This window comes from Fundulus heteroclitus, chromosome 11, assembly GCF_011125445.2.
Source record: "Fundulus heteroclitus isolate FHET01 chromosome 11, MU-UCD_Fhet_4.1, whole genome shotgun sequence".
In the NCBI taxonomy this organism is placed as follows: domain Eukaryota; kingdom Metazoa; phylum Chordata; class Actinopteri; order Cyprinodontiformes; family Fundulidae; genus Fundulus; species Fundulus heteroclitus.
The window spans coordinates 35,238,777-35,264,969 of record NC_046371.1 but is presented as its reverse complement, the minus strand read 5'-3'; the positions used below and the strand labels follow the sequence as shown (position 1 = coordinate 35,264,969).

The 26,193-nt window shown below is 40.6% G+C and overlaps 1 protein-coding gene and 1 pseudogene across 1 annotated transcript in view; one reads left to right on the top strand and one right to left on the bottom strand.

Moving 5' to 3' along the window:
• Positions 1-26,193, bottom strand: part of uvrag (UV radiation resistance associated gene) — a 141,164-nt gene that overhangs the window by 92,785 nt on the left and 22,186 nt on the right. The window contains exons 7-8 of the mRNA XM_036143453.1: positions 14,552-14,657; positions 7,472-7,598 (exon numbers count right to left, since the gene is read on the bottom strand). Coding sequence (XP_035999346.1) covers positions 7,472-7,598; positions 14,552-14,657 — 233 coding nt within the window. The remainder of the gene's footprint in view (positions 1-7,471; positions 7,599-14,551; positions 14,658-26,193) is intronic.
• Positions 22,485-24,523, top strand: LOC110368688 (annotated as a pseudogene).

Below are 26,193 nucleotides of genomic sequence, written 5' to 3'. Positions count from 1 at the left end.
AGACGTCTGCTAGACGTAACTTCTGCCAGTGCCATAACTGCTGTCATGTTCAGTTTGTCTATGTCGATGTGTGTCTGTCCCTACCAAATAAACTTTGAAATGAAATCCTCTACTATACTTAAGAGTGGGCATTGAATCTACTATTTATTCAACATCTGTTTCATGCAAAGGTTCCTAGACAGTGATTTATATATAATAAAAAAACTGTGGTAAATCCTTTAGTTACATTTATTCAAAAATAATTCTTAGCGGTACCTATAATTGTAACTGTGATTATGTAACAAATATTTTTTTCTTAACATACAACAAGATTAAACAAATTGTAAAAAACTGCTGGAAAAATTATAGGAGGGAGATTACCAGTTTTAGAAGAAGAAACTTAAAAAAAAAAAAAGAGTCCAGCAAAAGGCAGAACACATAAATCATTCTTCAAATCACCCACTTCATAGTGAATTTAAGCTACGACCAATGGGGAGGAGAACAAACAGATGGAAAACCTTTTTTACTAACAGGGCTATCATTCCGATACATTTTAAAGGTTATCAGGCTTGATTTGTTGTTCAGCCTGTTTAAATTGATAATTGTACATGGATATTTACTAATTTTACTGGTGCTAAATTCATTATGTGATTGTTTCTGTGTGCATGGGTATATTGTCTATGTTTTCTTGTCCCACCTTGCTGTAAGGAGAATTTCCCTGAGGGGACACAATAACATGATACTTGATAACATTGGATTTTTCTTTTCTTTACGGAAAACAGTGTTTGAAATCGAAAACTGGATGAGTCAAATTATTTATTTATTGCAGCTGCAAAAAAATAATACATTATTTGTAAGCCTTTTTACACATCTTTACCGGGACTTTTGCCGGAGCCAGTGTATGAGGTGTGAAAGGAGAAATCCATTTATTAAGGTCCAATGAAAATACGTACTCCAAATTGGATTACAATAAAAGTTCCATGGTGGGAAATTGTTTTAATTTGAAATTAGTTCTGTTCATTAATGCTTTGTGGGGCCATGTTGAAAAAAGGAAACATGAGTGAAGTCCAGAGTCAATAAGCAGAGTACTACCTGTCAAGCCTTCTCTGACAGCCAGCTGGTAGAAAAGTCAATGCATAAGGCTGAGCTTCTGCAAAAGGAGCTCTAATGGTGATCGCTTCAATATGAGACCTCCTCTCTGAGGTGACAAATACCACTCCACCAAATGCTTTCGCAAAATTCTGTTCCTGACACTTAAGTCAACCACTGACATTTATTGGTTGGGAGACCTAGCTATGCTGCAGACCGTGAGAATAGCCAAGATTGCTAAGTACAATAAATGCTGCTCACAGGCCTGATTTATGTCGTCTGCTCAAGGTGGAGGAAGGGAAAATAGACAGGAGGAAATTGTGACAAGAGCATGACCCCAGCAGAACCGAAGGGATTCCTTTCAGGCTGGGGAAAAATCACTACTTTTATGGTAAACTCATAGCTTTAAAAAGAGGAACAAAAGGCTGTGGTGGTACCCACAATTTGCCTGTTCTAGAATAGAAAGCTCTACAATAGAGATATTGTATGTGCAGGGCTTTTTCTAAATTTTTAGTAGAATCTCACCAAATAACTGTAGATCAAGGGGCACAAAAGCTCCTTGGTCATTAGGATAATTCAGATTCTGTTTTCTTCTATTTATCTTACTAACAACGGCCAGGATGGCAAAGAGGTAGCACACAGATTTGTAAAAGACATACTCTGAACAAGCATTAATATTTCTAAAGTGAGTCTCTAATAATTACTTTAGGAAAAAGGTGGGCATTTTCATCTTATCTACTAGCACCTGGAGTGCCTCCACCTTTATCAGAAGGATCTAAGCGCTTTAGTTTTGGAGAGAAGGTGGTCTGCTGAGAACAAATGGCTGATGAAGATGATCTGTTACGGCGCCCCCTGAATGTGTGAGAGGCAGGGAGACCACATAACCAGGTACAGACGAGACCCTCAGCAGCAAGAAGAGTGAAGAAAACAACTGAAGATTAATTGTTGCTATGGTAACCCCTAGGCGGATGTATTGCTTAGAAGTGTATTTCCACACACTGCTAAACTGTCGATAACACTTTCAAAGCTTGCTGGATCCAATAAACGCTGGAATGTGTCAAGTATTCTATACATTAAACACATGCTACTAATCCAATCAACACAAATACGTGATAGCCATAATATTAAAACCACCTGGTTAATGTCGGGTAGGAGCACTGAGTTCACCAACACAGCTCTGGCCCGTCAAAACATGGCCACCACAAGACTTCTGAGGGTGTTATGTGGCATCACACAGATACGGTAGCAGCAGATCCCAGAAGTTATACTAGCTCCAAAGTGTAGTTGAAATTGACTGTTTTAGGACATCTCACTGACATCCTGCCAATGGGCAATAGAAAAGTCCTTTAGAACTTGGAGGCCAAGTCAACAATACTTTGGCCCCTAACAATTGGATTTATCTTTATAATTCTTTATTCTCGTCAGGGGCTCGAGGCGTCTTAATTGTTTTTATCATTTAGAATCTTCATAAAGCATGGCAGCCAAATTGATGATGTGGGAGAGAAGCAAAGTCATTCAGAAAATGCCTAACTATATTACGGCTGCTAAAGGTGCTTCTACACAATTTTTAATCATGTGAAGTACAAATAGCGCTTTCCAAATGTATTCACTCCTGTTGAACTTTGTTACATTTTGTCACATTGCAACCACACATCGCCATATATTATACTTGGATTCCATGTGACTGGTTCAGTAAAAAATAGTAACAAAATCCTAATTTTGTACCATATGAAACTCACCCTGAACAGACCATTTCACTATGAAACATGGTGGTGACAGCCTCATGCTGTGGGGATGCGCTTCTCTTCAGCAGGGGAAAAAAGGAAGCTAGTCAGAATTGATGAGAGGAAGGATGGAGCTAAATATGGGACAATTCTGGAAGAAGTGTCCTTTTTCTTCTTTTTTATTTCTTTCAGGGGAAGTTTATGATTTGTAAATAGTAAAATTATATGTTGGTTTGACCCACTCCATTCATGGTGGTCCTTAATATTAATCTCAGCAGTCTTCAATTTAACGTTTCCCTGCACTTCCTCGGAGAAAAACCTTCTTGTTTCTTCTTGTCCCATAGCCAGTCAGTGAACACGTCAGATCTTGGCCCTAGTGCAATGTGATCGTAACCTGACTCTAGCCAGCTGTATGTCGCTCCGCCAAGCTTCACTCATCCATCTGGGACCTCTCCATAGGAATTGCCTTTATTAAAGGCTGGGCCTTATCAAAAATCCTTGCATATGATTGGATAAGCCACTTGTCTGTCATCTTTATCGACGTGCTATTTCAACCACTCACACCGAAGCTAACCCGTGACGCTGTGAGAGCGACGTAGGAAAAAAAACTTTTTTTTGTGTGTTTGCGGCTCTAGTGGTACGCGTTTGATTGACAGTGAGCTGACAGGAAGAAGGGGGAAAGACAGGCGGCAAAGCGCGGCGGGTCGGAGTCGATCCCGGGCCGACCGCGTTGAGGACTAAATGCCTCCTAATATGGTTCGCGCTAACCGCTAACCGCTCCAGGGCGCGTCCGCAGCGGATGCGCCCTGGAGCGGTTACTTGACTCTCGCCGGCTGATATCTGAAGAAATATTTCGAAAAGAAGACGAGTACCTTTTTAAAATTCTATCCATTGCAAGCAAAAAAGCTATTACACAGTCATGGCTAAAGAAACTCTCTCCCAAGCTGGATCATTGGTGGGAAGTCATTGAGGAGATCCACTCCATGGAAAAACTGACCTATCTTTTACGCATAAGAGGACGTTCTTACAACAAACGCTGGTCTAAATGGCTGACATACAAGAATAAGGAAGCATAATCAAGCTTAGTATCTTGTAATATTTATCTTTTCTCTTTTTATTCATCTATGTATCAGTGCCCCAAGTTCTGTGTGTGTTGTATGTTTCATTGTAATGAAAAACGTTAAAGAGTATAAAAAAAAGCCAGGAAATAAAAGTGTTTTTAAAAGAGATTTTAAAACAGGAAAAGAGGAGGCCTGTCTGATACTCAAGGCTATCAGACAGGGACAGTCAGCAGCAGCCATTCAGCTGATCTAAGTGATCGAGGTGGGCAGTAACGCTGAAGCAGCTCAGAATAATATAGTTGAGGTTGTTCTAACATTTCAAAACAAAAAACAAAAGCTTAAAATTAATTCTGTAGCGCACTGGGAGCCAGTGAAGGGACGCTAGTCTGGGAGTAACATGCTCGTTCCTACGGGTCTGAGTTAACAAGCGAGCAGCAGAGTTCTGCACAAGCTGCAGGCGTGCAAGATGAGGTCTGGCTAATGCCTATATACAGTGCATTACAGTAATTAAGACAAACTGTGATAAAAGCATGGACTAGTTTGTCTTTGTGGGGTCTTCCTAAGATTGATTTCAGCTAAGATGAGCTGGGAAGGAAAAAGCCACACCAGCGCTGAACAAAACTGTTATCAAAACGCCCGCAAAGTGGGAGGAGCCGATTGAAACCAGGCCAAGTGGAGCCGGTGTAAAAGTGGCTTTTGGCACCATAAGCAGGCATAACATCTTCTACAACACCAGAACCTTTGTCAGGGTCAGAATAAGGTTGAAGGGGTTCTGCAGGATCCTACAGAGCTGGTCCACACAGGCCTTCAGGACTTTAGGGTTGACAGCGTTTGGACCTGTAGCCTTGCTCCGGTTCAGTCTCTCCAGCTGCGTCCTCGCCTGACTCCTAGAGACAGACAGGTGGGAGGGGGACGCAAAGGGAGCGGCAGCATCTCCTGATCTGGTTAAAGACAAACATGTAGAGGCAGAAGGACCCATGGCGGAGGAGGAAAATAAAACCCTTGCGGTGTGACAGGAACCCTGTAGGTCAAAAGGGTGGGATGTCTGTTTGGCAGGAGAGGAGAGGAGCATGCCAAGCTTGCTCCTGAACTGAACCTAGACTCTACATGGTATCAAACAAGGATGGCTGGCAACATATGCACACCACACTTTTACATATGCATATTGTTAAAAATGCTTTTACAAGTAAACACTATTTTACTCCCACTTGACAATTCTTCGCCGGTCTGTAACAAGAGATGCTAATACATTACACTCAGATTTGTGGCAGATTTAAGCAGGTACAGCCACCAATATGTCAAATTCAACAATGTACTGTTTCTTAAACCACCATGTCCCACTGACAACCGCTAATAGTAACGAGAAATCTCATTTAGCCAAAATGTAGCGCCTTTGTTAAAAAATTTACATTATTATTCATTAGTATTCATTTTCTGCTAGCTACTTGTAGAATTGAGTGCTGCTGTTTTATAGTTTTCTGTGCCTTTCTGAGATGTCAAATGAAAATAAAACTCAACAAAAACAAAAGATCGCCAAAATGTTGCCAAAAACAAAAGAAGACATCACATGAAATAAACAAAATCAGCAGCTCTATTAAGCACCAGTCTCTGAAAGTAACAGCCTTATAATAAATGCAATTCTCCAGATCATGAAATGGGAAATGTATCTGGGCTGATTAGAAGCGTTAAACAATAAACTCTTAGAAAACAGCAGAGCTAAACAGCTCAGAAGTCTGCGAATAAAAACCTAAATTCCAGCACAGTCATATTGAGCAACAGGAAGTAAATTCATCCTCGAATACCTGTTCCCTGAAAAACTCATGTCCAGTCTACAAACAGGCTCTGATGGAGCAGCAGAGCAGCAAGTTCTTTCAGCTGCAGACAAAGTGGCGACAGTCAAAGAGTCAGAGGACTAACGGTCAACCATCCAACATCCAAATGGATAAAAACAGTCCCGTTCACATTTGCCTTCTTTTGGCAGCAGCACTGAAGCAACAGAAACCCAGCGCCTCGCCTTCCTGCAGCCGCTCACCTGACCAAAACAATGAGCTGTGGCTGGAAGTTTAAACTCAAACATTACGAATCCATCCAGGGAAAGAAAAAGAAAAAAAAAAAAACACGGTAGCCACTACACTGACAGGGCAAGCAGAAAAGCATCAGTTATCACCTATCACACTAACCAATCATGCCTTCTGCAGCCACACATTCCCATTCTCTAACATATTTACTAGTGGGGTTTGGAAGGCTTTGAAGGGATCTAATCCTAAAAAACCCTGATAACCTTTCTCCGTGCTTCCTATGCCTGGCAGCTGCCACCACATCAGGACCAGTGTGACTGATGTTTAACCGTGCACAGCAAGCTAATGTCATTCAAGATGTGTGGAAGGCAGCGATCCAACTGTTGAAAATAGTTATTTAAAAAATGGGTTTGTTAATGACCATCTTATTTTAACTTGATTTTATTGAACGATTGATCTCATCACCAGGCTGGTTTGAGGAAACAACACAGCACTGTAACAGCTATCGGTGAAGTATTCAGTGATAATGTGGAAGTCCAGGATGCCAAAGACTACATTGGCTCGTCTAAGGCTACTATGGGTGGTTCCAGCCTCTGTCGGTAGATTTCAGACATCGGTCTTTCAGACCAAACAGTCAGATGGTTTTCAAACTATCTGAAAGTAGTTCTACCATCTACTAAGTAGATTTTTGTTAATAATTTTTTCTTCTGTTTCACAATTACACGGCATCAGTTTTGCTCTATCACTTCAACTTCTGATAAAATGAACAAAGGTTTTCAATTGCGATGTAACAAAATCTAAAAAAAGGCTTAAGGGTAATGAATACTGTAGTCCAGAACCTTGGACTGATTTGAAGAATTATGAAGATGTCTTTTGTTAATAAAGATATTAATAAAACTTCAGACAAGTTTAATATACAGTTAAACCAATAATGTGGGAGAGTTGGAACAAGAAACATCGAAGTTGTCTTCCTTAGCTCAAGGTATGCATGTCAGGTGTTTCTTGCAATTCCAGTTGATTTGCGTAATATGAACCAAACACCAAAAATTCTGTGTTTTTTTTCTGTTTCTCTTCAGTAGCTTAAGAAGAGCCTTTTGTGGGAAATTGTGAAAAAGATTGGGGGGGGGGGGGGGGGGGGGGTTGGAATTAGTTGCACATGCTTTTACCATAATAAGTCTTCTTACACGAGTGTATTAAGTATTTGAGTAATACAACACCACCTGAAGCTAGTAAATGAGTTGCAGAAGCTCTTTTCATTTCTTTCACTTCTTGTGTGTCTGTGTTAGCTTTAGCAGTATCATGGGGTTAAAACAGCAAACAGTGAGCATATCAATAGATGGGTTGAGAAGCTGGGTAAGCTGTTAATGCAGGATAAAAGGAAATAATATGTTGGCATTTCATAAACCTAGAACAAACAAATAGAAAACTATGTTTCAGTTCACCAAAAACCAAACTTTTAGCTAAAGTGCTGAAATTATTAAGCTTTTTTGGATTTATTACAGTTAAAACCATTGCATAGGCCCTGCTTTACCCGTGCTCTCCATTTTAAAAGTGATTTGCATATGGAGATGTGGCTTTGGCCTCGTCCAATTCCATTTACCTTTCTTCTGTAGCTGTGCCCTCTCCTTCTGTCGAATGTCCGTTTCCCTGCCAAGCGCCTTCTTCTGCCGCTGCAGCTCGCTGTGGAGCACAGCTATACGCAGCTGCATGCATTCCCGCTCCTTCTTCTGCTCGGAGAAAACAAACAGAGAGAACACAGATTAAGACTTTGAGGGAAAACATTCAGCATGTGCACACAGCAAGATTCTACGTTTATTGCATTTTGAATAAACCCCAAAATTCCTAAAAGGTTTTCCAGAAGCACGATTTGTTTTCGTTGCCTTAACCCAAATCTCACTGATTTAACACGTGTCCACAAAGACGAAGCTATAATTTAATAATCCACAAGCCAGTGTCAACAACAAATGACAAGGGGGAAAAAAAGAATGAACTGCCCCTTGAAAACACCTCACTGATCCCCGAGATCAGCGCTACTGGTGAAACCTGTCAATAATGAGCCCCTATCGTGGGAAAGCCTGGCTGCAGGCTAAGTAGTGCCAAGTACTGCTGATTGACATTCAAACAGCTAAAATGGAACCGTACCAGGCCTGGCGTCAAACTTAGATTTGGAGATGTTTTCAGAATCTCTACAAATATGAGAATTTGAGTTCTGTGTCCAAATAACGACCCATTTCCAACTGAATATAATTGGAAATCAACCAATCTGAATCTGCGCTGAGCCTTGCCAATATTTAGTCATTCATTAACATTTTGACAAAATATTGGACTTTTCTAAATAATGCTTTGGACAAATAGTGCATTCATCCTAATTATCTGATCTCATTCTTCATATTGTTGTGACATTATACTTACTTAGAAATACAGTACCAGGAAAAAGGAAGAAAAATTACATTTTTAATTTAAACTTAATACATTTCAGGATATCACAGATCATGGATTTCCCACCATTGTTCGTTTTAAAACAGAAACGATAGCAAAAATGGAAAAGGTTGTATAAAACTGAACTTCTGGACAACTCTTCTTCACACATCAGTCAATCGAGAGTACCAGGAAATAACCCAGGTATGTACTGGGAGAACATGCAAAGTCCATGCAGAACTAGACCCCAGGGTGGGATCTTTTGAACCCAGGATGCTCGTGCTAAAGGGCAACAATACAGTAACACCATACACCCTATTGCACACCTAAATATTTTTACTAAATTCCTTTTTGAGAGAAAGCTATATAATCAAGCCATACCCGTTTAGTCTTTCTTAAATTCTACTGCTACAAACTTTAAAACTTTACTTGCTAATTGAGACCTGTAGAGTCAAAAAAATGGAGCTCTTGTCCTCCCCCCTCCCCCTCTCCTCTCTCATGTAATTTCTATGAGCATTTCCCTGGTGGACTTTAGATCTGTTTTATTGGCATGTCCAATAATTCTTCTTACTGTAGAACGATAGACCTCAATAAGTTAGCAAATTGCCTAATAACCTCTTCCAGATTGATATCTGGCAGCATTTGCTTCTCTGAGATTATTGTGGGTATATTTCCTTCCTAGAATCGTTTTAAAAACGCTCACATCTGAATGCTCCAGCCCAACAAACGTCCCAAACTCCTGCTTTTATAAAAGTGGTACCCGTGCAGATGACCAGTTAATCAAATCCATTTGATTAGCAGGACCTTGCCGCTAATTTGCCCCTTAAATCAGGTTGGATGTGGAGCTTTCCCCACACACGACATCTCCATTTTGGTTTGTTTGGCTCCCTCTAACTTCAACCTGACAAGATGTCACGTCAAGCAGGTGTAAACACGAGGCATGTTTTTAAACTGATGCAGACGGTGGCACTATCAGTGTTTCATCGCTTTGAGGAATGTGTTTTAAGTGGCAACAGAGGAAGTGGAAAATATCATCAGTGGCGGAGGCAGAAGGCTGCAGATCGACTCTGTGGACAACCTGGGAAACTAGAAGATAGCTGAAAATATACAAGAGGAGAACGACGCATAGAAAGACAGTCTTTGTTGAAATCCTTAACACAAACTCCATGCTCAAACACGACAGCCGTCACAGCAAAAGCCCATGCAGCCAGACTTTTAGCACTGTGCTGTCACACAATGCTCCCCGACCAGCACAAGCATCCGCGTCATTAGTCAACATCTTGTGCTCTGTAGGGTGTGCCTCCTTCATGTCTCTATCCAATGGTGTGTGGTGTGTCCTGCAGAGTGCTAACTATCTAAAAAGGAACAGCTGAATGGACAGATGGATCCAGATGTGGAATGAAACACTCCAACAAAGCAAGAAACGCTGCAGAATGAGAGAAGTTAAGTCAGAACTAGAGCATAAGCCGATTTCAAAAGGCCTAAATCAGATTGAAACTGTTGTATGAGTTGTTGGGTAAAAACAGTCAAAGTTGGGAATGAGATGGATGATCAAGATCTGGCAGGGACTGAGCATGTTTTTGATCCCAGAGAGCACCCGGCAAGGAGGGACTGTGACATCTCGCACACGCAAACAATCAGATAGCCATCGCAGCGTGGATGGAAGGAAACACAGATATGCCTCTACAAGCAAATTGCTGAGGGCCTCAAGCAGAAAACAGGGAGTGAAAAATCAGTCCCAGCAAGACGACTGATAGAACCTCCATCTCCTCAGCGCTTCGCACCGTGGCGCTTGCATGTTAACCACCTCTGGCTTTGGCACGAACCTTGAACCTCCTACACTTTCACTGAGCGGGGAGTTGACAAGCGGGTCACAGCCATGTGTGTGTATGTGCGCATCCCAGGGCCTGTCTGCCTCCTACTGAACATCAAACAGCAGTGGGTCAGCTGAGTAAATAAGCGGGGGGCGTGGGGGGCATGTTAGAAGCCAGCAGATTAATAGCAGGGCGTGGGTGAGAGGGCGAAAGGGCCACTCTGCCCTCCATTGAGCCAGGCTCAATATAATGTGCATGGGGATCACACAAAGCTCTGAAAAGGCAGAAACCCTCAGAGGAGTCCAACAATGCTCCACTCTCTCCACTCTACAATGCTTTTAACAGAGAGCTAGAAGACAGGGATTATGTGATTTATTAGCTGATTTGGGCACTGAAAAAAGGTTTTGAGGAATGTTTTAATATGGGAGAAATGTCAAAGACGGGGTTTTGTAGGAGATCCTTTGTAGCCGAGAGGATGGAGGCTTAACATTTTTGTGGGAAGGCTAAAGCTAGCAGGGCAGCTCGCATAGTCAAGGTGAGAGTCTGGGAAACAGAACACAAAAGGAAAAGAAGTATATCAAAAGAAGAGAAGGAACAGCAACAGCTGTAACAGCTGCACTAAAACCCTTCAAGTTCTAGTATATGTGCAGCGGTGCATCAGTTCCCACAGATTTGACTGTAAAGGTGGACACGAAAATCTCCCAGCTGTGTGAAATCAGTTCAGGATATATGGTATGTAGGGGCATGGCCAGTAAAAAAACAAGCAACTGTTAAAGTATATAGTGCCTGTCACATTTGTTGGCAAGCCAGGGAGAGACGTGTAAAAGGCCTTAAACTCACTTATCTTTAATTGCAGTAACATAATACAACCTTTACTTGAGTACATAAATTCTGGAAGTACAAAATATTTTGCTCAACTTTAGGAACAAAAATCACCAAATTACCATACTTGGTACCTGTAACAATTCCTTTACATTATTGCCATCAGGCTTTATTCCTTTATTTTTTCTGTTGTGCCGATGTTGGACAGCCTTTAACTCCTACGTCATGATGTGATGAAAACGCACATGGATGATGCAAGTCAAGCCTTCGGAAAATAAACTACAAAGTGTGCGATCTCTTCTCTCCAAACATTTTCTTTTACTTCTGTGAGGTGGGCTGTGCGTATACGCCATGTTACGCAAAAGGATTGTGGGATTCCTTATAGCTCCTTAGCCGGTAAGACGGTACGGGAAATCACGAGGTTCCTATGCTAAAGTAGCCATGAGAGGAAGCATACAGGCTCCTTTTCCTGCATCCCTCCTTACTGACTACACTATTCAGACAGCACTTATCATGGCGACTACTGACGCACCTCTGCGTTGGCTGAAGAGTCTTACGTAAAAGACGTAGTCAGATGGAGCCTCTGTGTTTCTGTGTTTAACCGCGTCTCTCCTAGAAGGAGCTCTTGCTGTGACTTTGTGTGCCTTCTTTAGCTGTAGAGCTCATCTGTCTAGCTGTGTTTTTCTCTTAGATAAAACCACTAAAGAAGCTGCAGCTGCCATTAACTTTGCTTTTTCTCTTAACATAGAAGGTGCTTCTGTGCTACTCTTTTAGTGTGTGTACTGTATCAATAAGCCCCAAATCCACTCACGCTGGGCCGGGTTCTGCTGGAGGCATCTTCCTGTCCTCTTCCCCCTGACCTATATTCCTCTCTGCTATGGAGACTGTTTGTATGCTTACAGGAGCCTGACTGTCCTGTTCAAAGCATGACAGCAAAGGTGTCAGTATTTGTGATGTTATGCCACAACAATAAAGAATGAATTCATATTAAAGCTTCAAAAACTCTTTTACCAGGAGTGCTAATAAATGTGGCTGGTTAAAAAAAATGTATCACGAAGATAAGGTATGGACAGAATTTAAAAGTCAACGTTTCCAACAAACCTAAATTCAAAGCTGGGATCAATGCTCCGTTTTCTCAGCTGTGTGGCTGCGAATTCCAACAACGCTAAACATGTTTTCTTGATTTTTCTACAGCTCATATTCGGGGTTTTGACAGGAGGTGGAACCATAAACAGGAGATTTTGTTGAAGGAATTATCAGTCAAGCAGAATAATATTGCTCTTTATCCACTTTGTAGTTTAGCCATGAAAACATTCGGAAGCTGCCCAACGGCTATAATGACCTCTCACTTTTTACCATTATCATACCATTACAGGCCAGACTTTGGCTGCTAAAAGCTCTTTTCATGGCAGAGTCAGCTGATGCTTATTATTGCAAGAGAGACCAGCTGGTGGAGTTTTGCTGATTACACCAAACGCTTGGTGCCAAATACAATTAGCATGCTTAAACAAAATCATATTTGCATTAGCAGGTAATCTCTCTATATATTTTTTTTCACCCCTGCATAAAATTCTAGAGCATAACTAATGAAAAATGTTGACTACTACTGAAGACAAGCTACTCTGCAAGTGTAACTCGTACCAGTTAGACAGAATATTGTATTTCCCCTCTACATCGCAGCTCGTCCATGAAAGCAAACAACATTTAAAAGCTTCTGAACAGCTTTGTTAGCATTCAGATTTAGTTAAACTTATGACTTCCTGTGTGGATTCAGCTTAGATCATCGTAGGTCTGCTAAGAGAAGAACTATGCTGTCAACTGATGCTTGGTATTAGGGGAAGAAGTAACGAATCAACAGCTCCTGATCACAGCAACTACTACTTTATGGTGTCAGGGTTACAAAAACAAAGAAACTTGGAATACCGACCAGAATCAGACTATTTCTTTAGCTCCAACTAACCAATTGGTCATGACTTTAAAAGTCCAATCTCATCTTTTTCAGTCTTACTTTGAGTTTCAAGTGAGTGAATCTTCATTAGCGCAGATAGAGGATTTAAACAGTGTTACATGTGATTAAGTGATATTATTATTATTATTATTATTATTATTATTATTATTATTATTATTATTATTATTATTATTATTTAGTTGTATAAATGCTGTAGCAGTGCATATGGGTGGTACACGTTGCATGTGAGGTGAGGTTGTCACATTTTATTTGTTTACATAAATCACCGCTGCACCTTATCCTGAAATTTATTGTAATTTACTGCAATTTACTGTGATTTTTTAACCTGTATGCAAACAAAATTTCGTTCTGTACGCACTCTGTGCATACAAAATAACAAATAAAGTTGTCTAAGTCTAAATGAATGAACCAAATATAACACATGCTTTGTAGCATGCTAGCCTAGCTTATCACACATTAATGCGAACCACCGGTCGCTCCAACACCAGTAATACGTTTGAAGTATTAAATTATGAAGGGGAATTTTGATTTCCTAACCTCTCGGAATTCATCATGAAGGCCAGGGTTTGTGCAAGTTTGTTGTGCTGCTTGACTTCGTTGCCACCACTTTTTTGTTTGCCTCATATGCTAAAATATTTAGTATCGATACCATGCCAAATTAGTATTGTATCCGGATACAGTGTTTGCGTTGTCAAAAGTATCGATACTTCTGACAACCCTAATGTGAGCGGTCCAGCACTGATGCTGACAAATCTTGCAACCTGTCCCAATAGTCTGTGGCAGCCTGACTCGCCTGGTGATTAAATTGTGAATGCTGCACAGGTAAACGCATAGGAAGACGATGTTGGAGCATTGTTAACCTAAAGCAACTCCCTACAGCAGTAAAATGCAACACAGATATGCATGAGCTGCACTGGGGTCTCACCTGTTTGTTCAGTGAGTCAAAAATCAAATAAAACTGTATATTCAATGAAACGTCTTGCTGTGTGTGTGTGTGTGTCATACCATTCATTCAGGTTGCAACGGAACAGAAGGACAAGACTTTTCAGCAGATGAACAGGAAAGCAGAACAAAGTATAGATAATATAGAAAATATAGAAAGGTTGCTCCGTTGTATCCTGCTGAGCTTCTAACCTGTTTATGTATAAGTGGATTTGGTAGAGCTTTTGGAGATGTCAGAGTAAGGGTAAAGACTGACATTCAAGGCATACAGTGTGTGTATCTCCCTGGGACTGCTGTGGCCTTCTGGAGCCAGGTGCACTTGTCACTTGCTGCTCTTGGGTGATGTGGGAACGTTCTACTGTTCTCGCCACACTTACAACCGGGCACCTCTTGGTGACAACTAGCTCATATACTCAACACAACCACACTTATTTCTACACATACGCTCACCCTCACCCTTTATCATCTTATGCTATAGCTCTTACAAGGTAAATCAATATAGGCAAGTTCAACTTTTACAAAAAAACGGAGTTTCTCAACAGACTTCTGATCGATGAATCTCTTATAAAAGATGCAATTTAAAAACAAAAGCTTAAAATAATCTTTATGATGTCTCTAGAACATCCTTAGCTGTGTCCAGAACAAGGCAGACATTGCTGAAACAGTTACATTGAGAATTTATTCAGACATTCAAGGTACTGGAAAACTGGCTCACCCGCTCAGTGCAAGTCGCTGTCGTTCTGAGTTTTTCCTCAATCTCCTTCCCGAACCTCTGCACTGTCATCTGGGTCTGTTTGATGGCTCTCTGAGCTGTGTGAAGCCTGCCAGAGGGGAAGCAGAGCACAAAGTCACCATTAACATCATCCTCCAAACACAATGGACCACCGGGACGTCCCGGACTTGGAACTGCAGTGCAAAGAGGTCATTAAACTGATTAGCTGAATAAAAATTTAGTTATTTATGAGAACAACTGCAATAAATTCAGCTCAGTTTGGATCTTTATTGTGACTGTTTAAATAACACAGTAAGAATTATGATTGCTCCCATGTGGGGAATAGTGATTGTGCGGTGTTTGTTATCCCTCTTTGTTTCTTTTGTTTTGTTTTTCTGTAGAGGTTAATGAGAAGTTTTGACATTAAATAATGAGCAAAAACAACAGTGAGTTCATTCCAACAACAGACCTCTACAGCTGAGAGGAAGAGCGATCAACTAGTTCAACCTCTAGCACAAATGACGACAACGTTTAATCACAACAGATTTGCTTCAGTTTAAACATTGTTAAGCAAACCTGAACCCATCAGTCCCGGTAAAGCACAGACAAACCTTAAAAGGCCCCCGTAATTAACCAAAGCCGCAACGATTTCCAAATTCCATGTCACTGTCATCACTGAAATAGCAAACTGGAACATCAGTACACAAATGCAAGCAAACACATTATTATGGCCATCAATCACGAGTAGTTAACGTCCCGGAATGCTTGCTTCAAATCCAAAAGGCCATCAAAATATAGACAAACCCGGCTCAGCGCCACCCATGGGACCAAACTCATCAAGAGGCAAAATTCTCCCATGTGGGGAACGAGCAGAAGAGCGGAAACTAAGAAAGAGAAACTGAAAACTATCAATAAAACTGTCAGGCTGGACTTAGATCATCCCATTCCTGCTGGATGTGTCTATGTCGTCCATATGGTATTGCACAGTGATGGTGGCATTTCTTTTTTTGAAGTTTTTCTCTTTTTACTACTGCAGTCTTCCTTATTTTATTGTGGTTGCTGGAGATGTCATTAACACAAACCCAAAAACATTTTTTTTTCCCGCAATAGCTACTCATGTTTTAAGTTTCCAACCAGAAGCGCTAACACTTCAGATATGGTGTACATATCATGTGACAACCAGAAACCAGTGATACTCCCAGAATGGCTAAATAAATTCTACTGAAGCTCTGACTCACTGAATAACACAGATACAAATCACACAATAAGGTGCTAATGTTGTGCATAGGTGACATAAAGAGTTGAATAACAAAATTAGCAGAAAGCCGTGAAACTCCTGGTTGCAGGTAAAAGGACAGAGCTGTTGAATTAGCCAGTGTTTTAACAGAAATACTTAACATCTGTTTTTATTGTACCAGCACAGCTTGAAATAAATTTTCACCATTAACCTTGTGTCTAAAAAAAAATGCACCCCATCTACTAACATGTAATCCTGACTTTGGCATAGCTGTGTGCATTAAAAGACTGGCCATCAGCCCTGCGAAGCTCCCAGTATCTCAGGACCCTCAACAGCTTGCATAGCGCTTGCTTCAGCCATGCCTCAGTTCATAAACTCTCTCAAAGGCCACCGAGTGAGTAAGAATCCATTACACCAAGAGTAACGTTAAAAGCTAGGTTACACTTTACAAACGCGCTCACTAGCCGTGTTTCAATCAACATATTTATGCACATTTAAGTATTGCATTAGAAAAGGTTGATGGAAACGGCAAAATTCAAAATCTAAATTTCACACAAAAATTTTTTTTACACTCGCTTGAGGTGGTTTTTGCAAAAAGAGTTAATGTGCATAACGGGAGAAGGAAACCCATTTGCCAAATAAATCCTAACCTAGCGAACCTTTACCTCACATGACGGATCAGGTGTTCCCGCTGTCAGCATCTTCCCAGATTGTCTCGTACTACGCACAGAATTGCATTTCTTTCTCTACGTCTCTGGACTGCAAGGCAATAGCAGTTGACATGACAGAGCAATTACACATTGCTCGATAGCAACACATTCCTGAAAACCTCTGCTACTCAGGTGCTCAACTCTATAATTTTTGGATATCATAAAATACATTTTACCAATGTAAAATATTTTGTACGACTTAGAAAGATGACAAAAGTAAGCTTTTTATTGACAGCAGAATGGACCAGAGGCCAGTCAGCCACTTAAAGGTGCATAGCCATGTTATTTGACTTTTTTTAAATTTATACATCAGTAACTCACTCTGGTAGCATACAAAGTTTGATCACATCCTGCTGGAGTATGAGTAATTATTCTGGGATTTTAACCTTTGTTTTTGCTCCATTTGTTAGTAAATCAAGCACTTTGTGTTTATTTATAATAACAGTGGAAGTACAACAGTGCGTGTCCACAGCAGGGGATAAACCAGGAAGCAGCTAATAGCTATTAGCATTTTCCTGCGATGTAATGGAAACATTGAAGAATGGTCCAAGATCCAGTGGGGGAGGGGGGGGGGATATGGGGGGGTAAGAATGTGCAAAAAACACAATGATTCCAAAAGGGAAAGAACTGGAATAGTGCTGGGAATACAGTATGAACATTGGTGTTCAGAAGCAGAAGCTAAAGCTGCTGAGGCTCAGATGTGACCGCAGAGTTTATTGACATGAGTAAATGTTCTGATTTATACTGTTTTATTAGTAATAGCAATGCTCCTCTTAGCCTCTACAGTCTGAAATAAAAACAACATTATAAGTTGACGTCCATTATAAAGGGACGTCCCACCGGTAGGAGACCCAGGGGAAGACCCAGGACACGCTGGAGGGACAACGTCTCCTGGCTGGCCTGGGAACACCTTGGGATTCCCCCGGAGGAGCTGGCCCAATTGGCTGGGGAGAGGGACATCTGGGCCTCCCTACTGAAGCCGCTACCCCCGCGACCCGACCCCGGATAAGTGGAAGAAGATGGATGGATGGATGGATGGATGGATGGATGGATGGATGGATGGATTATAAGTAGATCGATTGATTGGTCGGTTCTTACCTTGATGCTGTGTCCCTGTTTCTGTTTATGAACGGGAATGTTATTTCTCTGCGATGTTCTGACATGAGGCTCTTACAGTTGCTGTAGATTGCTTTATTTAATTAATAACAGTTGGTCTTTGATCACGCAAATCTGCTGCTTTACTGCAAGGTATTGCAGAGGGTCTGGCTCAGTCCAGCCTTATTAAGTCATTGATTATTTAAACAAACATTATGATAGTTCTGCGATAATGTCAGTAGATGGCGTTACGTTTGTTTATATCTGCTCATCGTGCCCGGTGCGCCATTCTAACTAGCCCAAAAAAGGACCATCAAAACACTATCAAGATGGAGGCGTGGTGTATATAACTTTATTTTTCCATAATTAAGCATATAATGTGGCCATATACCTTTAGCAGAAATAATAAAGCTCTTCCTCCTGCACATAAAGACAATTAAAAAGTCAGCCTTCTGGAAAACATTTTCAGGATTAAAGAGGAGTAATGCTCCAGCAGGATTTTGCGAAACGTATGTATTTATTTTTAGCTGAATTGATTACTGTAACAATGTCTTCAGAAGTTTGTATAAAAAGTTAATCTGACTGCTGCCCACGTCCTAGCTAAAGCAGGAAAAAGTATATGCTGATATAACGTCAAAGAATGGGTTAAAGGTGGGTTTGGTCATTTTACAGTGTGAATTTAAATATATGCTCTGAAGTGGACATTAGAAGACACAAACAGTACTGTATATGAAATGGCAGTGTTGGTTATTTCTCTTCACACCTGACCCTTTTATCTAACTCCGGGTAAATAATAAAAAACCTGAAACTAGACACTGATTATTGCAAGGATTGTACTCTGCTCATAGAGGGAATGTGAACAGGCCTCACTCTAAGTATGTCCTTACCTTCTGTGCACAAGAAAAATTCCCTCTTTAGTGGGTTTATTTGAAGAGGCTCTTTTAATGAGCCCACAGCCTAGCTGGGTCATTTTTGCTAATCCAGGTGGGCTTTGTTGTTATGAAATTCACATGGTAATCTCTGGATATTATTACCCCTTACTGGCAACTAACTTGGCAAAAAAAAGGCAATTTAAACCAGGCTAAAGTTGTTCTGTAACCCTAACACAGTGATGGCATTTAGAGATAGACCATCTGCATATCAGGATGGATCTGTTTTGACATCTTTATTTGTTTGGAGGATTGTGATAAGAGAATCAGATATAGCCCTTTCCCTCAGGTTAAAGTAGTTATCTCTCCTCTGCTTTTCACGCATGTCTGCCGCCTTATCACCCTCCACATTTTGGCCTAATGCCTGCCCATTTCTATATAACATGCAGACCGTTAAAAAAATAAAAAGGGGTTCCCACTGGGGTGCACCCATTGGGAACCTGGGCCGCTGTTCAGAAAATGCTAATTCATGATCCTTCCTAACTTTCCATTTGCAAAGAGGCACAGTTTAGCTGTGCCATATATTATCAGGACGCCATGGATGAGGTTGCCAGTTCAAACCTTGATTCCTGATAAAGATCAGACAAACGTCACTGAACCCTTTCATCACAGAACGAGTTTCTGCAACAGTGTCAGATGAAATTTTGCCTTTAAAAATTCCAGATTTTCTTTATTTTATACTTCTGTGTGTGTGTATAAATTGCTCAAATTGCTGTTAAAATGTCCTGGCAAGTTTTCTACGCAAGATCCTTCGTCTATGGTTCCTTTACTGAAGACCTTGATCTAAATAGTCAAGAGGTTTACAGGTTATATGGTCCAGCACCTGAGATTAGAAACTCAGGATTGGGAAGGAGGGTACAAGCAGATGTACATATCCTCTGGTTTTAAAAGATATACAGGAGAATAGGGTCTGAAGAAGACAAAAGGGAGCATACAGTAGTTCTTCTGAGATAAACTGCAGATTAAAGAGCAAGAGAAAACATATTTTTATGCGTCCTTATAATATCTTATAAATGTAGTAACCTCTGTATTACAGTGTGCTGGGTTGCTTAGAAGGCTTCTTTTAGGTTTGTTTTCATAGAGCTGGTTGCTTGTTTTGGAGGATCTGGTAACGCTGCTATCATTATAGAGGCACAATAAAGGAAACTGACAGCTCTAGAAGCTCTGTAAGAAGTTGTGAGGCAAAAGGACACAATTCAGCCTATTACCTCTTCATTTTAGTGATATTATGCTCTGCACAATGGTACCTTTTGATAATACGAAGGGCAAATATTATGACCAAAGGCTTTATCATGCAGGAGTTCTAAAATGGAAATCAGCAGTCATATTTGACCAGATTCCCTTTTATGAGGCAAAAACACCTTTAGCACAGTTGTGACAAATTTGGCTAAATTGTGTCAAAAATCACAGGTCCGTCTGGCACACTGCCAACTAAAACCTTTGTGAAACAAATATGCTTCAGCTGATTCAGTCCAATTTTGCAGCAGTTGTCAAAATGGGAATCTATAAAGTCTGAGACTATCATATCAATACACCAACATACAAGGATATTTTTCATTAGGAGTGCTTCATTTCCTAGCCAGATTCACTTTGACCTAGGGGTATTTTAGCACACACCTGCCCGCACGGCATGTTTGTCAAAGCATCCTGTTAAAAGGCAGAAAACTCCACACACTGATGGCTTCCCTGAATTCATTTCAGGCAACCATCATTCAAACAGGCCTGCATGAACAAGGCCCCCAATTAACGAATTCAAAACAACAAAGTAGGGGTAACACCCCTCTTAACACCTCAACCGGTAACAAAACAAAACAACACCTAATCAAAATAAACAACATTTCTAAATTCCACCTTTTATCTCATCACAGAAGAATGTCAACACATCCAACCACTTTCAGCTCCCCATTGTCTCCATTTAAAAGGAACGGAAGATAAGATGGCTGGGGAGAAGTTTCTTTGACCGGCCTATATGTCGTCCTCCGGGCTGCTGCTTGGGGCTTTGCTAACTTGCTAAAGGCCATGTTTACGATACAACAAAGAAACAAGCACCTAGAAAAGATCCAGAAGAAAGACGTGTTTAGTCTCAAAAGCGTCAGAAAGGGGTCATGCAGTGAGGTAATCCCAGATAAGCCTTGATGAGTAATGTGTGGAAGCCTTTTACCATCTCAAAATAGCAAAAAAGTTACTATTGTTGTTTTACTTTAGTTTCTTAAACCAGGAAGTCCCTTTGAGAGAAAATTTATCTACCAGGCAGTCATTGTCAAGATAAACGGTAAAAACGTCATACATAAACACAAAGACTGGATAAACACTAATCGTAAAACAAACAATCTCTAAAACACCAAAAAATACAGATTATGTAAAGAAAAAAAAATCCTCATAAAAATGTCACAATGTTCTACTAAACTTGTTTTTAAAGGTTGTTTTAAATTTCTATGAGTAAATTATCCGAGTTACATTATACGTTCTGGAGCTCATTCTACACATGTTTGACAAACGGTTTTGCTTCATTCTGTACTTAGGACTAGGAACAATCTGAAAAACCTAATATGAAGTCAAATTATCTTTAATTGCCCCCCTAAGGAGAAATTTGCTTTGAACTGAGGGTTTTACTGCACATAGCACTCATTTGTAACTTCACATAAATAAATAAATAAATAAATAAATAAACCATTCCTTATAATAAAAACCCCCGCTATTCAACAAAAACACTTCATTAAAACCAGTTGCTTAAAAAAGGTTACCTCAAAATACTAAAAACAGTGCCAAATTTAGTATCCTCCTAGGTAAAAGAGAACTGAAACAACCCGTGCTCCTTCTACCCCCATGCATACACAATCACAGAACCAAATTAGTTAATGAAGAATTAATCATCTGCATGACTTTACAGGTTTCCTGGCTGGCTGTTCATCTCGTACTAAGCACCATTATGAGCTTGACTGAAGGCAGGTTTACAGAGAAAACCTCTGTACCTTCATCGTGGGTTTAGTAATGTACACTATATTGCCAAAAGTCGTCAACTCCTCTGGAAAGGGTGTCCACAAAGTTCTGGAGTGTGTTTATGGGAATTTTTGACCATTGTTTTAGAAGCGCATTAGTGAGGTCAGACACTCCGTCCTAGTCTCCGTGTTCATTCATCCCAAAGGTGTTCAGGTTGAGGTCAGGAGTCTGTGCAGGTTAGTTAAGATCATCCACACCCAACTTTGTCCTTTGTGTCTTTATGAACCTTGTTTTATGCATGATGAAGGAGGAAGAGGCCATCTCCAAACTGGACCCAAAGATTTTGGGAGCATGCATTTGTCCAAAATCTCTGCTTAGGCACTCAAGAGTTCCTCTCAATGGAACTAAGGCTACGTTCACACTGCAGGGGCATACGATCCAAAACTGATCTTTTTGCCCATGCCTGACCCATATCAGTCTTTTTATTGGCAGTGTGAACGACCCAATCCAACTTTTTTAACCCCCCCCCCAAAAAAAAAAAATCTGATTTGTGCCACTTCCATATGTGGTATTAATTTGGATAGGTATCAGATATTTTTCGAAACTTCCACAGTCTGAGCGCTCATCTTGCATTCTATCCATCTATTTTCTCTGTCTCCAACCACACAACCACACACAACAGTAGCAGTTAGCGCTCCATAAAATACCATTTTTAGTGGGTGTACTGCTTTCTTCTTACCTTGCTATGATGTGGTCTTGATATTGTAGGCTCCAATTGCTAAACAGTTTTCTATTAACAAGGAAAGATGCTGGCCGGTATCCACAGGTTTTTTTCCGAGGTTTCTTTTTAAAAGTAACTGTATTGAACCCTTCTAGAAATCCATATACATCGTGCTGTAGTGTGGCGTCTCCTTCGGTTATCTATGCATGCGGGTCGCTTTGTGATCTTGAGCCGTTCAGACAGCAATATGATACCAGTCACATTTAATAGTAATATGAATGGCCACCTCAAAAAAATCTGATTTCATGAAATTAAATTAGACGACCATTGGTCAAAGGTGGTTGCTGATCTGGGTTAGTCTCAGCCCACCCTAATCCAAGAGAAGGCCATTCATCTTAAGGGAAAGGAGCTTCAGGCTCAAGCAGGGACCAGATCAGAAAGATTGCATCCTATGTCTATACAGCACATTCTAGTCTCAAGAGTGTGCATGAGCCGGACATGAGAGCTCTCATCCTGGTAACAACCAAAGAGCAGGATCAGTAGGTTCAGACCATGATGAAACAGTTGACGGTGTACTGTTCAACAGATGTACCATTGGCCGACATCTCTGACAAAGCTGATGTGTCAACACAGAGACCCACTTCAATGGAGAAGCCAGATGTGGTTGTAGGAACAGTGCCTTGTTCTTGCTCACTTCAAAGCACAGAACCTGGCCATCCACTCTTCCCTGGAGATGCTGGTTGTGGATGAAAATGACTTGGTCTTCTCCTTTGAGTCAGATCTGACGAATTTCTTGTCCCAAAGATCTACCAGTCGATCCTCATGTTGGCTACTTTCAACAATGATGTCCAGGCCTTAATGGAGCTCTGCTGCACAACCTGGTGAGCCTGAAGATTCAGGGCTCTCAGCTCCCAGTACTACACCATCAAATGTGAGGAGGACACATTCCTGCTCATATACATGCTGCTGGAGCTGCAGCAGGTCCAGTGGCAAACGCTGTTTGTGGGAGTGGTAGACTTGAGCTACATACTTAAACTGTTTCTGGAAGAATTTGGCATTCCGTTTGTGTCCTAAACTCTGACTTGCCCATCCAATCCAGGTATCACATCATCAGTCATTTTAACCATGGAATTTATCACATCATCATCACCACAGATGAGCAGAGCTTGGCTGAACCTGCCACATCTTCTTTAGAGGAAGAAAAGAAGAAAAAGAGCACAGAAAATGGAACAAAGGCTAAAGTTAAGGAGTATGGCGTCTCAAAGGGAGTGGACTTCCAAAATGTGGCCAACGTCATTAGCTTTGATTTTCCAACATCAGTGGATTCCTACTTTCATCAAGTTGGAAGAACATCGAGAACTGACAACCCAGCCACCGCCCCGTCTTTCATCTCTCACACAGAACTTAATGTGCTGGCAGAGGTGGAGGACGCCCTTAGTAACAATAATGCAGAGTCTGCTCTCAAACCTTATGAGTTTAAGATGGAGGAGATTGAATCGTTCAGGTACAGGTGCAGGGATGCAATGCATGCAGGGAAAAAGCAGGCTGTGAGGGAAGCCAGACTGAGTTAAAACAAGAGTTGCTCCACTCAGAAAGTCTCAAAACATATTTTGAAGAAAACCCCAGAGATCTGCAGCTGCTTCAACGTGACAAAGAACCTCATTTTTCTGTCATCAGGCCTTATATGAAAAACACACCGGACTATCTAATAGAACATCCCAGGGAGGGATCTGCTGGAGAGTTTCCGGTACACAGGAGCAAGCAAGAAAAAAAAAAGTGCCAAATCAGAGCTGCTTAGCTGAGGGTGGATATGTTATTTATACTACACCTGTTCAGAGACTGTCATCAGGAAGGTAGTCTGGGCTCCACTTCTAGCTGGCAAAATATATTTGCTCATAAATACACTGAAGACAGAATAGACTCCGGAAATGGATTTATGCGGCCAAAAGAGAACATTTACTTTTTTGGATGAACCTGAATTCTGGCAAACCCAACAGTATGCTCGTTGTCTTGTGAAAAATACTTTTTTCTCCTCTGAACAATTCTAATTTGTTTAAAAATAAAACTTCCTTCATACAAAAAAGAACTGATGGTTCCAGCAATGAGAACAAGTCCTGAATAAGCAAGGCCACTCCAGACGATCACACTACTAGCACCTCCATATTTGACTGTTGGTTTGATGCTCTTCACTGAAATGACGTGTCAGTTTTACCCCATGTGACGAGACACACACATAGAAGTGCTTCGGATCATTTAGATGTTTGGACCAAAATGACATGGTCCTTTATAGTCCTTTTGGTCGGCAGTGCTTTTGGTATTTAAACTCTCTCGTGGTAGGGGTAGGCATTTATAGTCTCCTGTACTTTTATGATACATTTCTTGTCATGATAAGAATTTTGAGCTATCATCACATCGATAAATTGAGATCAATGTTGGCTGTAAAACTGACTGTATTGTCAGACGTTTTATTTTTACTTTGTTAGATATTACATGAAGCTACAAGTTGTTGGAGCTGTTTAAAGGAATCACAGACATTGTGGATATCACAGATGTGTCATACATAGATATGGACAAAAGGAAATGGTCAGTTATCTAGGGGCAGCACGTAGACATGGATAAACTTGGGCTCCATCCTATTCACGGTCTGACAGAGTGGTGCCCAGTTTCTACTGACAATGGGAGGAGCAGGGAGGAGGAACTTGGCCTCTATAAAGACTCATGTGACCAGCATTCGGGACTTGCCCACTCTTCCGTATCCCTTTTCCATGTCAAAACCTGTTAATAAAACCTTGTACTGATATATGTAATATATCGTTGGCTTGGTTAGAATAGAAGTTTTAAAGTATAGTTTCTGTTTCAAGAATAATTTCCTACGAAAGAAGTATTAAATGTATGAAGACGCCCATTTTAAATGGGTATGATTAACATGAGTAATATTTGTTTTTCCCAATTCTCCCTCTCTGATTGCTGAATCACAAACTTTGAGCTTAACATTGGCAAATGAGGCCAGCAGAGTTTTAGCTGTTCTGGGTTTTTCTTTGACCACCTGGATGAGCCGTCAATACAGTCTTGGAGTTTTAGTTGGTCAACCACTCCTGGAATAGTTCACTTCTGTCCCATTTTTTCTCCATTTGTGGACAATTATACACAAAGCTTTAGCCACAGCTTAGTAACCCTTTTCAAACTGATTTATGTCAATGACCTCGTTCTAAATCTGTTCTTGAATTTATGTATCTTAAGTACAATGTATTGCTTTTTGAGATCTTTTAGCCTGCTTCATATTGTTGAACGGATTACATTCAAATAAGTTTCTTGATTGCACAGGTCAGGCAGTCATCAGGCCTGGGTTGGCCTTACAAAACTGAACCAAAGGAAGGTTAACCACAGTAAATTCATGATTTAACAAGGTGGGTAATTACTGTTATAAAGAGGGCCAGGTTCGTTTGAATAGATTTTTCTTTTCCTTAAAAGGTTTGTAGTGATTGTGATGTAAATGTATGTCTTTGAATAAAAAATAAAAGTATCATTGTATCAAAATATTAAATATTTTGACAACCCTTTTCCCTCCTGAACTCTAATCAGACAAGTTCTACAATGACTTTGCAGATTTTTGTTGATGACAAAATCCAGAGGAAGAGATGAGTAGTAGGTTGTTCCACCACTACACTGTCTTAGGTCTGAATACATTTCAGAGTTGCTGGTCATGTATGGACATACGTAGGCAGCTTTACATTATTAGAGACTTCATCATTCAGTGTTCCAGAACTAAACAAGGGGAGGCAGCCTGTATTTCCTATGATCAACTCTGAGACCAACTGTACAGCAGCTTGAGACGTGCAGAAAGTTTTGGCTTTTTTTTTAAATCAAAATCAGCTTTATTCGCCAAGTTTGTGCACACAAAGAAGGAACTTGACTTACAATGACCTACCAGCATCTACCCTTTGGGCGTCAGGGAAAGCAGTGATGAGAGATAAAATAATTGCATTCTCATCGCATAAAAAGAAGATAGAAAA